This window comes from Haliotis rufescens, unplaced genomic scaffold (genome assembly GCF_023055435.1).
Source record: "Haliotis rufescens isolate VD_foot unplaced genomic scaffold, xgHalRufe1.0.p SCAF_9, whole genome shotgun sequence".
Taxonomy (NCBI): domain Eukaryota; kingdom Metazoa; phylum Mollusca; class Gastropoda; order Lepetellida; family Haliotidae; genus Haliotis; species Haliotis rufescens.
In genome coordinates this window covers 6,977,540-6,993,365 of record NW_025964383.1, presented here as the reverse complement: position 1 = coordinate 6,993,365, position 15,826 = coordinate 6,977,540, and the positions used below count along the sequence as shown (strand labels likewise).

The window sequence follows — 15,826 nt, the reverse complement described above, 5'->3', positions numbered from 1 at the left end:
ATTTCCATATCTGAATGTTTGTGTTTAATATTTCCATATCTGAATGTTTGTGTTTTATATTTCCATATCTAAATGTTTGAGTTCTACATTTCCACATCTGAATGTTGGTGTTTAATATTTCCATATCTGAATGTTGGTGTTTGATATTTCCATATCTGAATGTTGGTGTTTAATATTTCCATATCTGAATGTTGGTGTTTAACATTTCCATATCTGAATGTTGGTGTTTAATATTTCCATATCTGAATGTTGGTGTTTAATATTTCCATATCTGAATGTTGATGTTTGATATTTCCATATCTGAATGTTGGTGTTTGATATTTCCATATCTGAATGTTTGTGTTTAATATTTCCATATCTGAATGTTGGTGTTTAATATTTCCATATCTGAATGTTGGTGTTTAACATTTCCATATATGAATGTTCGTGTTTAATATTTCCACATCTGAATGTTCGTGTTTAATATTTCCATATATGAATGTTGGTGTTTAACATTTCCATATATGAATGTTCGTGTTTAATATTTCCATATCTGAATGTTGGTGTTTAATATTTCCATATCTGAATGTTGGTGTTTAATATTTCAACATCTGAATATTTGTCTTTAATATTTCCACATCCGAATTTTTGTGTTTAATATTTCCATATCTGAATGTTGGTGTTTAATATTTCAACATCTGAATGTTGGTGTTTAATATTTCCATATCTGAATGTTGGTGTTTAACATTTCTATATCTGAATGTTGGTGTTTAATATTTCCATATCTGAATGTTGGTGTTTAATATTTCCATATCTGAATGTTTGTGTTTAATATTTCAACATCTGAATATTTGTCTTTAATATTTCCACATCCGAATTTTTGTGTTTAATATTTCCATATCTGAAGGTTGGTGTTTAATATTTCCATATCTGAATGTTGGTGTTTAACATTTCCATATCTGAATGTTGGTGTTTAATATTTCCACACCTGAATATTTGTCTTTAATATTTCCACATCTGAATGTTTGTGTTTAATATTTCCATATCTGAATGTTGGTGTTTAAAATTTCCATATCTGATTGTTTGTGTTTAACATTTCCATATCTGAATATTGGTGTTTAATATTTCCATATCTGAATGTTTGAGTTCTACATTTCCACATCTGAATGTTGGTGTTTAATATTTCAATATCTGAATGTTGGTGTTTAATATTTCAACATCTGAATATTTGTCTTTAATATTTCCACATCCGAATTTTTGTGTTTAATATTTCCATATCTGAAGGTTGGTGTTTAATATTTCCATATCTGAATGTTGGTGTTTAACATTTCCAAATCTGAATGTTGGTGTTTAATATTTCCACACCTGAATATTTGTCTTTAATATTTCCACATCTGAATGTTTGTGTTTAATATTTCCACATCTGAATGTTTGTGTTTAATATTTCCATATCTGATTGTTTGTGTTTAGCATTTCCACATCTGAATATTGGTGTTTAATATTTCCATATCTGAATGTTTGAGTTCTACATTTCCACATCTGAATGTTGGTGTTTAATATTTCAATATCTGAATGTTGGTGTTTAATATTTCCATATCTGAATGTTGGTGTTTAATATTTCAAAATCTGAATGTTTGTGTTGAATATTTTCATATCTGAATGTTGGTGTTTAATATTTCCATATCTGAATGTTGGTGTTTAATATTTCCATATCTGAATGTTGGTGTTTAATATTTCCATATCTGAATGTTGGTGTTTAATATTTCCATATCTGAATGTTGGTGTTTAATATATCCATATCTGAATGTTGGTGTTTAATATTTCTATATCTGAATGTTTGTGTTTAATATTTCCATATCTGAATGTTTGTGTTTAATATTTCCATATCTGAATGTTGGTGTTTAATATTTCCATATCTGAATGTTGGTGTTTAATATTTCCATATCTGAATGTTGGTGTTTAATATTTCCATATCTGAATGTTGGTGTTTAATATTTCCATATCTGAATGTTGGTGTTTAATATTTCCATATCTGAATGTTGGTGTTTAATATTTCCATATCTGAATGTTGGTGTTTAATATATCCATATCTGAATGTTGGTGTTTAATATTTCTATATCTGAATGTTGGTGTTTAATATTTCCATATCTGAATGTTTGTGTTTAATATTTCCATATCTGAATGTTTGTGTTTAATATTTCCATATCTGAATGTTGGTGTTTAATATTTCTATATCTGAATGTTTGTGTTTAATATTTCCATATCTGAATGTTGGTGTTTAATATATCCATATCTGAATGTTGGTGTTTAATATTTCTATATCTGAATGTTTGTGTTTAATATTTCCATATCTGAATGTTGGTGTTTAATATATCCATATCTGAATGTTGGTGTTTAATATTTCTATATCTGAATGTTTGTGTTTAATATTTCTATATCTGAATGTTGGTGTTTAATATTTCCATATCTGAATGTTTGTGTTTAATATTTCTATATCTGAATGTTTGTGTTTAATATTTCCATATCTGAATGTTGGTGTTACATACTGTGGTAGTAGAATGTTTGTGTTTTATATTTCCATAGTAGAATGTTTTTGTTATATATCTTCAGATTATAATGTTTTGTTTTTTTCCACATCTGAATGTTTGTGTTTAAAATTGTAATAGCAGAATGTTTGTGTTGCATATCGTTATAGCAAAATGTTTGTCTTTTATTTCCATAGTCAAATTTTACCATAGTGTTTTAAATTTCTGTACATGACTAATAGTGTTTCACATTTCTGTACATGACTAATAGTGTTTCACATATCTGTACATGACTAATAGTGTTTTGTATTTCTGTACATGACTAATAGTGTTTTGTATTTCTGTACATGGCTAATGATGTTTTGCTTTTCTGTACCTGACTAATAGTGTTTCAAATTTCTGTACATGAATAAAAGTATTTCCCATTTCTGTACATTTCTGTAAATTAATTGCTTTGCTTTTGTATGCGAAGGTACACACGTCGAAATGAGTTAAATCATGATAAGGTCCTCATATCGTTAACAGGGTGTTAATTATTGTTTTAATTTCAAATAGTGAGTATGGTTTTACGCCGCTTTCAGCAATATTCCAGCAATATCACGGCGGGGGTACACCACAAATGGGCTTCACACATTGTAAATTTCAAATAGAGAATGCACATTGTGCACATGATTTCAGAAATCTGATTAAAAATTCAGATATGCTTGGTGGGATTGCCTCATGCTGATGAGCCACCGTATGTTTGTGATGTTGGACAATCTGTGGACTATTGATGTCTGTCACATAAGTCACACTTTCACAGTCGCTCGTCGCAGTTGTCTCCCTTCAACTATTAGAAAAACTGTCTGAAGAAATACACTTTTATATGTAAACACAGAGACCATATAACGGTACATGGTCTCTGGTAAACATCAACCACAAGTGACATGAGCTGAGGTCGATCGTCCCCATGTGATCCTCTCCTAGTGACTTGCATACAACACCAGACTTGACGGGATGTGTTATTGATTGATGCAGTGGCTGATGGGGGGGGGGGGGGGGGGGGGGGTCCACGTTCTACTGGGTATGCTACTGAAGTTGGTGGGGGGAGTGAGTGGGATGGGGGTAGTGGTCTTACCTGGTGGCGGTACTCGGCACAGTCCAACAGGTAGTTGGCCAGGTCACGAAAGTAGAACCAGATGAGAGCGGCTGTCAGCATGGTGGTAGGTCTGTGTCCTGCGTCTGACCACTCCTCGCCGTGCAGGTGGAGTATCGGGTGCTGGCGAGATCAGCACTGGGGATCTGAGTGGGTGGTGAAAGGATCACCACCGTACAGACATTTCTCCTCTCACTAGACACTGTGCCTCCGTAAAACAACTCGAAACGAAATATGGGTCAGGTCGCAACACAGTATCTGTCCTCTTCAAAGCATTGTTGTAAACACTTAAACACTTTCCGAGGTGGGGAGAGAGTCCGTACTAGTCAACTGTAGAGTCCGGGACACGCTTTGGACAGTTCGAAATTACAATGACTATGCACTCAAAGAAAACTGTATCCACAAGGTCACTGAGTAGAACACATGCCTACGCGGCCATGACACATGCATGACTTGCTGTCGTTCCGGCTGGGCGGATGGACTTAATACGTGGAATATTAAGTATCCAGGGGCAATGCCTAGGGTTACTCGGCACCCCAGTCCGGCCCAGGTCTGTCAGGGAGGGTTAGTCGGGTCCAGGGTGGGCCCACGTCTCCACGCACACAACGTTTGTCCGTCACTATGGCAGACAGAGTGATACACCTGCTGTTGATGGTGATGATCAATAACTGGGAGAGATAATTACTGTGTGTAGATAGAGATAGACCAGAGGGTGGGTGGAAGTTCTTACATGTCAGCTGCATACAGGACACAGAGCTGTTCCAGAATTAAACTCGGATATATTGCGGAAGCGCTGAGATTAACGTTTAGAGGATTATCTTGTCATTGTCCAGACACAGGGAAATGAAATACAGAATAACTCACAGCCGATATGGATATGGATAAAAACCATGTATAAATTAATATGAAACAGGTGCAGGTTGATGACGTGACGTGGTATGACGTGACGTGGTATGACGTGACGTGGTATGACGTGACGTGGTATGACGTGTGGCGGGTGAGGTGTGACAAGGGCCGGACACTTCACGTGTGGTACACTGGTAACATTCTGATGCTGGATTTATAGCTTGGGTACAAAGTTGAGTAATACCTAAACCCCGGTATTATAAGTACAATAAAAGAAGGTACTTGTAAATCATCTATTTACAAGGATAAGCCCATATAAAATAAGCCTCTTTTCACTAAGCCATTATATTACGCCGAAGGCGTCGATATCACTTGAAACTTCTGTAAGTGAAGTTTAACACTTATTGTCAGACCAGCACTGGGGGGAATGTAGCCTTATAGGTATTCGTTTTATACGTGGACGCGTGCAACCATCTACATGTCTGACCTAGCCTTGACATATTGTAGACATGATTGATGGCCCTGCAACAGACTGCACCGTTATATGTGGAAACACAAAGCTGCTGCGTTAAGCTGATGCCATTCAATGCCACTTTGTTTACAGGCAGCTGCTATTTAACGAATTTTATTCTGTGTGCAACAGTGCTAAGTGTTGCGTGTGGAGGGGGAGACCAATGTGTCACAGCCAGGCCCACAGCAGCTAGTTAAGGATGGGTTCCACTTGACTGGGGACGGCAATAGATTCCTTGAACAGTTCTTACGATTACAAAGAGTTACCATTGATCGTTTCTCTGATAGCTCAGTAAGATGTCCACACTATCTCATACATGTTCTAACCTCGCCAGTCAGCTAGGTACATTATGAGTCCCATGGCCTTCCTCATGACGAGTGACTAGACTAACCCACCGCATCAACTCTTTGATAATGCTGTCATCATCTACGTTTCACTAGAACCAAGGAGAAGAGGGAGTGGGCAGTAACTGGATCTACCGCTGTGAGAGGCGATGAACAGCCGCCTCTTCATACAGAATCCCTGCCTGAATATCAACTATGACACAAGATAGCAACCGGTAGAGCAGGTCGAGCTCGACATGCGAATGTCATCATTGTCATGTCAGATATCCCATTTACTTTCATCTCTGTTACACAATGTTGTGAGTTCAACAAGAATAGATTTTGTTCATCTAAAACTAACCCAATTGTAGACATAAAATGTACGCCTAGAAAAGATATGGCAGTAGACATTTGAACTTTCAAAAAGCATATAATGCCATTGTTTACATAGTATGACGGAATGAATGGCTGTATGTCTACCTGTAACAGATAGATACCTCTAGCAACCACTCTACACTAGACCACGGATGCAGTCTGATGTTAATTAAAGTATTAGCAGTTGATATCAAGTGCGGGGCATCTCAATATCAGGCACAGGGCGTGATGTCAGTCCTGGTGTTCGGTGTACATGCAACACCTCCGTATTGATTACAAACACTTCACACATGTCGTCACGGCATAGGTACACAGGTATAAGGAGTAAAAAACTTCTGATCCAATCTGTTCAAATATTGGCAAAACAAGTACAATTTCAAGCTCATATTTTTTATGTAAAATCGAAGATCGTCATCTTTTGAATTGAAATTTTATTTAAACTATCTTGTTCTGTCACTAAACGCACGTGTGGTTGTGTGTGTGCGTGTGTTAGTGTGTGTGAGTGTGTAGGTAGATGTGTGAGTGTGTAGGTAGATGCGTGTGTGTGTGAGTGTGTGTGTGTGTGAGTGTGTAGGTAGATGTGTGAGTGTGTAGGTAGATGTGTGTGTGTGAGTGAGTGTGTAGGTAGATTAGTGTGTGTGTGTGTGTGTGTGTGTGTGTGTGTGTGTGTGTGTGTGTGTGTGTGTGTGTGTGTGTGTGTGTGTGTGTGTGTGTGTATGTGTGTGTGTGTGTGTAGGTAGATGTGTGAGTGTGTAGGTAGATGTGTGTGTGTGTGTGAGAGTGTAGGTAGATGTGTGAGTGTGTAGGTAGATGTGTGTGTGTGAGTGTGTAGGTAGATGTGTGAGTGTGTAGGTAGATGTATTAGTGTGTGTGTGTGTCCGGTAGTGTGATGTCTTCAGGGGAAACGTGACACTATCAGCTCAGCGAATGATTCAGTGAGTGAGTGAGTGAGTGAGTGAGTGTGGTGCAACATTTTTGTTATGTCAATATGTCAGCAACATTACAGATAAAAGCACAAATCATGGGTTTACACATTGCACCATGTATGTATGGCATCAAACTAAGATGTTCCATGTGACACACGTCTCCAGCAACAGACTGCAACGACATAACTTTGTTGGTCGAATACCGCTCATATTTAAGCCTGACAATTTGTCTACCATCTATTCTTGATTACTTGATCTATGTTTAAATATTTATTAGCTCCAGATATTAAATACTTGAATCTGCATTTATCTTAACACACATTTCTTAGTGTCATTTTCCACATTAATCTTTTAAAACTAACATTAATTAACTAATCATTCCTAGCAAACAACGTCTACCTGCTAATGAAACACAGTGCGTGATGTCAGTGGTACAACATGATGACTTGTAGACACCACAAAACATGACATTGTTCATCGCGTACTAGACAATGTAGAAAGCAACCATGACATTGTTCATCCCGTACTAGACAGTGTACAAAACAAACATGACATTGATCGTCCCGTACTAGACAGTGTACAAAACACGCATGACATTGGTCATCCCGTACTAGACAGTGTAGAAAACAACCATGACATTGTTCATACTGTACTAGACAGTGTAGAAAACAACCATGACATTGTTCATACTGTACTAGACAGTGTAGAAAACAACCATGACATTGTTCATCCCGTACTGGGGCGGTCGGGGAGCCTAGTGGTTAAAGCGTTCGCTCGTCGCGCCGAAGACCCGGGTTCGATTCCCGACATGGGTACAATGTGTGAAGCCCATTTCTGGTGTCCCCCGCCGTGATATTGCTGGAATGTTGCGAAAAGCGGCGTAAAAACATACTCACTCACTCATCCCGTACTAAAGAGTGTAGAACACAAACATGACATTGGTCATCCCGTACAAGACAGTGTAGAAAACAAACATGACATTGTTCATCCGTACTAGACAGTGTAGAAAACAACCATGAAATTGTTCACCCCGTACTAGACAGTGTAGAAAACGAACATGACATTGTACATCCCGTACTAGACAGTGTAGAAAACAACACTGACATTGTTCATCCCGTAATAGACAGTGTACAAAACAACCATGACATTGTTCATCCAGCCGTACTAGACAGTGTAGAAAACAACCATGACATTGGTCATTCCGTACTAGACAATGAAGAAAACAAACATGACATTGGTCATCCCGTACTAGACAGTGTAGAAAACAACCATGACATTGGTCATCCCGTACTAGACAATGAAGAAAACAAACATGACATTGTTCATCCCGTACTAGACAGTGTAGAAAACAAACATGACATTGGTCATCCCGTACTAGACAGTATAGAAAACAAACATGACATTGTTCACCCCGTACTAGACAGTGTAGAAAACAAACATGACATTGGTCATCCCGTACTAGACAGTGTAGAAAACAAACATGACATTGTTCACCCCGTACTAGACAGTGTAGAAAACAACCATGACATTGTTCATCCCGTACTATACAGTGAAGAAAACAAACATGACATTGGTCATACCGTACTAGACAATGAAGAAAAGAACCATGACATTGGTCATCCCTTACTAGACAGTGTAGAAAACAAACATGACATTGGTCATCCCGCACTAGACAGTGTAGAAAACAAACATGACATTGTTCACACCGTACTAGACAGTGTAGAAAAGAACCATGACATTGTTCACCCCGTACTAGACAGTGTAGAAAACAACCATGACATTGTTCACCCCGTACTAGACAGTGTAGAAAACAAACAGGCTACAATGTCGCCTACAGTTTGGAATGTGAAGTTTAATGCTAAGATTCTCGTTATTTGGTCGTTGTAGTTTCAACTGTACGAACATAGCCCTAAAGTTTTGTACAACTGATGCGGTGCACCAGTGATGTAGTCGTCACTTTTCACTGCTAAAATGCAGGGATCGTCAATACAATGACAGTTTAATGACACAACTGCAGGTATAGTCAATACCAAGGTAGTTTTATGGCACAACTGCAGGGATAGTCAATACCAGGGTAGTTTCATGACACAACTGCAGGGGTAGTCAATACCAGGGTAGTTTCATGACACAACTACAGGGATAGTTAATACCAGGGTAGTTTCATGACACACCTGCAGGGATAGTTAATACCAGGGTAGTTTCATGACACAACTGCAGGGGTAGTAAATACAAGGGTAGTTTCATGACACACCTGCAGGGGTAGTCAATACAAAGGTAGTTTCATGACACACCTGCAGGGGTAGTCAATACAAAGTTAGTTTCATGACACACCTGCAGGGGTAGTCAATACAAGGTAGTTTCATGACACCCTGCAGGGATAGTCAATACCAGGGTAGTTTTTTATGACACACCTGCAGGGGTAGTCAATACAAAGGTAGTTTCATGACACACCTGCAGGGGTAGTCAATACAAAGGTAGTTTCATGACACACCTGCAGGGTAGTCAATACCAGGGTAGTTTCATAACACACCTGCAGGGGTAGTCAATACCAGGGTAGTTTCATGACAAAACTGCAGGGGTAGTCAATATCAGGGTAGTTTCATGACATACCTGCAGGGGTAGTCAATACCAGGGTAGTTTCATGAAACACCTGCAGGGGTAGTCAATACCAGGGTAGTTTCATGACACACCTGCAGGGGTAGTCAAAATCAGGGTAGTTTCATGACACAACTGCAGGGGTAGTCAATACCAGGGTAGTTTCCTGACACATCTGCAAATGTAGTCAATACCAGGGTAGTTTCATGACACAACTGCAGGGATAGTCAATACCAGGGTAGTTTCATGACACAACTGCAGGGGTAGTCAATACCAGGGTAGTTTCATGACACACCTGCAGGGGTAGTCAATACCAGGATAGTTTCATGACACACCTGGAAGGGTAGTCAATACCAGTGTAGTGTAATGACACACCTGCAGGGGTAGTCAATACCAGGGTAGTTTCATGACAAAACTGCAGGGGTAGTCAATACCAGGGTAGTTTCGTGACACACCTGCAGGGTGAGTCAATACCAGGGTAGATTCATGACACAACTGCAGGGTTGTCAATACCAGGGTAGTTTCATGACACACCTGCAGGGTAGTCAATACCAGGGTAGTTTCATGACAAACCTGCAGGGGTAGTCAATACCAGGGTAGTTTCATGACACAACTGCAGGGGTAGTCAATATCAGGGTAGTTTCATGACACAACTGCAGGGGTAGTCAATACAAAGGTAGTTTCATGACACACCTGCAGGGGTAGTTAATACCAGGGTAGTTTCATGACACACCTGCAGGGGTAGTCAATACCAGGGTAGTTTCATGACACAACTGCAGGGGTAGTCAATACCAGGTTAGTTTCATGACACACCTGCAGGGATAGTTAATACCAGGGTAGTTTCATGACACACCTGCAGGCGTAGTTAATACCAGGGTAGTTTCATGACACAACTGCAGGGGTAGTCAATACCAGGGTAGTTTCATGACGCACCTGCAGGGGTAGTTAATACCAGGGTATTTTCATGACTCACCTGCAGTGGTAGTCAATACAAAGGTAGTTTCATGACACACCTGCAGGGATAGTCAATACCAGGGTAGTTTCATGACGCACCTGCAGGGGTAGTCAATACAAAGTTAGATGGTAGAAACTGCGATTTCAGCCTACCCACCCTTTACTATTAACATTATCAACACATTATCTTCGATCAGAGATTTAGCACAGTTGTGAAAATATTGCTATAGAATAGACCGCCAGTTTCATGTCGACTTGCTTTTTTCGACGTGATAGAGCCTGATTCTGATAGAAGGGCATGAACATGTCTCTACGGGTGGTTTAAAGGGAACGGTAAAGTACATTTTAAAAAATAATTTGCTCATTTCATTGCACCTGGCTGGAATTGCAATCGCCAGTTTACTGTTGTATCGATGGCAACTATTGATATTCCTTCCGACAATGGACAACTGCAGCTCGGCGATATGGCTGGATACATCATGCATTACATCCCTAGTTTCCACACAGTGTGTGTCAAATCAAAAAGACTGCTAAGCTTGAAACCTGCGCGGAAGCAACAGTTACTGTTATATTAGGTTCAGCTTCTTAGACATTGTGCTTTCTGAAATGATGAATATGTTTGCAACGGAAAAAGCCCTATGGCATTTATATAAGATCACAGGATCCTACTTTTTAAATGAACTCAGGGTGTGTTCGCCAACTGATCAATACATTAGGAAAGAGAATTTATGGATGTCAACTTCTTTATTATGAGGAACACAACGTTGCGGAGAATAGGATAACTCAATCAGGTGAATGAACGCTAGGATGCATAGATTATTGGATTACATATTTTTTTCAGCTCCAACTGCAAAACCAGATATTTTAAATTAAAACTATGAGCCTGAATATTCTTAAAGAAAAACTCCTTCCAACAATGTCAGTTTTGTGTCAGACAATTTCTCCATTTGTTTTCATCAGTCTGAAGCATAATAAAAAAAATCAAGAATTTTTGGGAACAATGTACCCCAGTAGAACAGGAAACAGTTGAAGGGCTGGAGCTTCATGTGCAAGATGTTGAGTTACATCAATATGTGCTTTATTATACATGAACATGTTCCCATAACGAGGGAATATATATGATGGATATTGTCATCAAGTCTGTCGCCTTATCGGAATGATGAATGCCTGAACCCAGTTATCACTGACAGTAGTGTTTGTGTCTCTGGTCAGAGTGTTTGGGTAATCATGCATCCGTGCTTGTCGGGCCTACGACTAAATGTGGATTGGGTGGGTGCCGCGTGGACTGCCGGCGTGAATCTTTGAGAACAGTAAAGACGACGGGTTTGCCCTGTTCAGACATTGTGTGCCTTCACTGATGCCTTGTTCATCCTTACAAACGGTTCTACAATCTACCACTGGCACTTGTTCAGTTCGTGGTTCGCTGTTCGTGTAGACATATTAGGGGACGGTGTACTGTCAATGAATTTCATGATCATGGTGTATGACGATATGAACATATGAAGAGTTGAATGTGGAGTCATTATGACACAGGTCATTCAGCCACCATAGTATTACTAGTAGGCAAAACTCCACCATAGTTTTGGCAGGTGTAACCTCAGACCTGTTTTACTGTATCAGTTCTCTAAGGTCTTACCTAGCTGTACCCAACAGCCTTACCTCGACGCTATCTATAGTTATTACCGTGGTGCACTCAACAGTCTTACCTCAGTGTTGATGTAGAAGTCATATCTGACACACACGTTGTCCGGCGCCCCCATCATAAACGTCCCTTGTGGATACAGTGTTGTCACGTCCAATTGGATACAGTGATGTCACGTCCTGGTGGATACAATGAGACACGTCCAGGTGGATAAAGTGATGTCACGCCCAGGTGGATACAGCGATGTCACGTGATGGTTGATACAGTAATGTCACGTCCAGGTGGATACAGTGATGTCACGTCCTGGTGGACACAGCGATGTCACGTGATGGTTGATACAGTAATGTCACGTCCAGGTGGATACAGTGATGTCACGTCCTGGTGGATACAATGAGACACGTCCTGGTGGAAAAAGTGATGTCACGCCCAGGTGGATACAGCGATGTCACGTGATGGTTGATACAGTGATGTCAAGTCCTGGTGGATACAGCGATGTCACGTCCAGGTGGATACAGCGATGTCACGTCCTGGTGGATCAGTGATGTCACGTCCTGGTGGATACAGCGATGTCACGTCCTGGTGGATACAGTGATGTCACGTCCTGGTGGATAAAGTGATGTCACGTCCTGGTGGATACAGCGATATCACGTCCTGGTGGATACAGTGATGTCACGTCCTGGTGGATACAGCGATGTCACGTGATGGTTGATACAGTAATGTCACGTCCAGGTGGATACAGCGATGTCACGTCCAGGCGTATACAGTGATGTAGCGTCCAGTACTCACGTACACCTGATCACCACACGATGTGACCAATCTTCGTTATACGGCTAATATATTCCCCTGTTCGATTTGTTATTATCATGCTCAAACTGAATCGCTCCCGAATCGATGTCAAGTCGCGAGGTAACAAGGGGAATAACTAGTGTCTTTAACATAAGTAGGAACTAGTGTGTTTATCTTGAATAATGAATAAGGATATCACCTGTCCGCAGTGGGAATGTTTCATTGGTTGGAGGGGTGTTCTTGGGCATGCATGAAGACTAAGATCCTCCTTCCTACGTTATCAGTGATACCCGGATCAATATCACTCCATCTCGCGCGCTCTCATGCACGAATCCCAGTTCCGGTCGGCTGCCGAGACAGATGGATAGCGTTACCATAGTGAGCGACGTGGGAGGAATGAAACACATTCTGGAACAGGTTTCTGGTGAACGTGCACAGAATCATGTCATGGTATAAAGTCCCATCACAACCGCTGTGTGTTTGTACTAGTGAATGAACTGAGTCATATCTCAGAAATACACCTGGCTAAACTAGCTGTGGGATATCGATATATTATATGATGATTAAATCATGGCTAGCGACCAGAGGCGTGTAGTTACCTGGTGAGTGTTGCTTCAATGGCTACTTATTAATACATGATGGTGTCTTCAGTCTGACAGAGCTCCACCTTCTGGAGTGTGCATTCAGTGTACTGACAGCATAGCTATATTAAAATTAATATATATAAAGACATGCAAGAAAGTAAAAGATTGCATAAGACGTGATCTTCATGTAGAAACATGCCACATCTAGTGTCACGAGTGTAGTTTCTCATTACCATCCACTACTCTAACATCATCACTAACATCACCGCTAACTTAATCACTAACATCATCATCAACATCATCACTAACATCATCGCTAACATCATCACTAACATCATCGCTAATGTGGGGGGTTAAAGAGGACCAAGCAAAATATCTCTCTTCAATCTCGTTTATTCGCCGTAGTAGCTAGAATCGTAGCCACCCATGGCGTAACCCCCAAGGAGTCTACAAACAGCTGAGACACTTCAGATGGAGCAACACATCTCCATGGTGACTCTCGTTATTTTCTGGGAAATGAAGTATAAACGTTGAAAATGGCTTGCTGGGAAAAGACACTATATCAGCATGAGCTTGGCGCGAGATGAGATGATAACAAAAAATGCACCATGGGAAAATGTGGAACATTTTCGTTACGAGATATAGAAAGTGAAAATACTACTAATTAATAAACTGAATATGGAAATTAATTAGTTCTGCCAATCTCACAAAATTGCAGAGAAAGGCTTTATTTAAAATAGGAAAAAATTGACATTTACGATTACTTCCGGAAATTGCCGATGATTATAAGCTTACGAGCCAACGACTGGAGGTACAATAATTGAGTACTAAAACTCTTTTACACTCCCCTGCTACAAAGTTGGCCCCTGACAACTAACTATACTGTTCATTACATCATGAACATGAAAGACTAACAATGAATGTGTTGCACAATCTTCGTGAAGTACATGTACAAACTTCTATAGAATTAGCAAGTTGCAAGAAAATGTAATTCGTATGCATCCTGAGATTTCTTTTAGTTTTTCAGCACCAGCATAAATGTCAATAATAAAACATAACCAAGAAAGACATTCCAACTTTAACAGGACTAGGATATGACTAGAATGCAAATATACCCGTATTATACATGTATAATCAATGGATGGACGGATGACAACTATTTGCTGGACTTGGATAGCATCTCCATCAGCAATAAATGAGCTTTGCTCATTTCCGAAAGCAACTTTAAATCAACAGTCTCTTTGGGATTTTCAACTGGTGTCATGACAATCTCTTCTTGCACTGCTGACTTCGGCAAAGCATATGGGTTTGAATGCTTTCCTGCAGTCGAACGTGTTGACTTGCGAGGGAGGCTAGCCTCATGAACTACACTTGTACAGTCACAGTCAGGCAAGTCAACATTGTCAACAATATTATGGTTCACTATGACACTGTCATGATCACAATCTGTAATCACAGTTTTGATTACAGGTTCGGTGTCCTCTATCTGCTGAACGTTAGGCACCTGTTCAGTGGAGTCAACACTTTCAGGTTGGACATTCACCTGATCATGAACACTGGTATTGATCTCTTCCTCCCCTGCTGTAGGAGAAGCACTTCTCTTCGCAGGAACATTTTCCGGTTCAGGTTCACAAAGTATACCCAGGCTTATCCTACTCGAGATCAAACGGCACTACCATGAGCACTAACATCAGCACTAACATCAGGTTTCGGGTGAGAGGGTCAGGGTTTCATCAACAGTATCAGTCAATCAGTTATAGCCAACTGGACCCGTGAAGATCCGGGTTAGAAAAGGCCTTCAGCGGCCCATGCTTGCCCTAGCGACTATGCTTGTCGTAAGAGGCGACTAATGGGATCGAGTAGTCAGGCTCGCTGACTTGGTTGATACCTGTCATCGTATCAAAATTGCTTAGATCGATGCTCATGATGTTAATCACTGGATTGTCTTGTCCAGACCCTCGATTATTTACAGACCGTCGTCATATAGCTGAAATATTGCTCAGTGCGGCGTAAAACAACAAACAAACACTGTTTGATGTGTAGGTAGTTGAGGAGCGTGTGTTTGGGGGGGGGGGGGGGGTGGGGGGTCTTTGATGTGGGTGGGTGGGTTCGGAGAGAGCTAGGGAGGGGGTACTAAGGTCGTAAACGTTTACCACTTCAGTGCCTCCCACGGGTACGGGTATGGCGCTGACAAACCGAAGTTTTAATCCACGATCAGCGGGCTCGCAACCACATATACTCACTTCTTAACAAAAAAATAAACTCAAATTGATATTTTGGGGACAATTCTGTATATGTTTCTGTATATTTTGCTAATATGTTACTCTGCTGTGTTGTAAAGGGTGTAACTGTGTAGACATCATGCAGCCCATGCTGCGTGGTCCACAGCGGGACACCCGACTGTACCCGGCCAGGACAACCACACACACGTACCATACACGCACTATCTTGGGGAATAACAGTCTACAAGCTGGGACACTCTCTACTTTAAGTTCACTTTCGCAAATACGATATTTAGGTTTATCAGTTTGTGCAAAGCAATAAAGTGGCACATCAGCTAGCATATACTGACTACAAGTATAGATGTGAGTAGCACGTTGCCTGTGATAGATGTTCTACTGATTGTGTGACAGTTATATTACATG

The 15,826-nt window shown here is 40.4% G+C and overlaps 1 protein-coding gene across 3 annotated transcripts in view; it reads right to left on the bottom strand.

Moving 5' to 3' along the window:
• LOC124119509 (desmoplakin-like) overlaps positions 1-12,132 on the bottom strand; it is a 48,638-nt gene extending 36,506 nt beyond the window's left edge. The window contains exon 1 of one of the 3 annotated variants that reach the window (XM_046482041.2): positions 11,876-12,132. In XM_046482041.2, coding sequence (XP_046337997.2) covers positions 11,876-11,932 — 57 coding nt within the window. In that variant the 5' untranslated portion in view covers positions 11,933-12,132. Of the gene's footprint in view, positions 1-3,621; positions 4,291-11,875 lie in introns of those variants that run through there. The other 2 variants (XM_046482038.2, XM_046482039.2) reach the window with 2 other exon arrangements.
• Between the last annotated feature and the right edge of the window lie 3,694 nt (positions 12,133-15,826).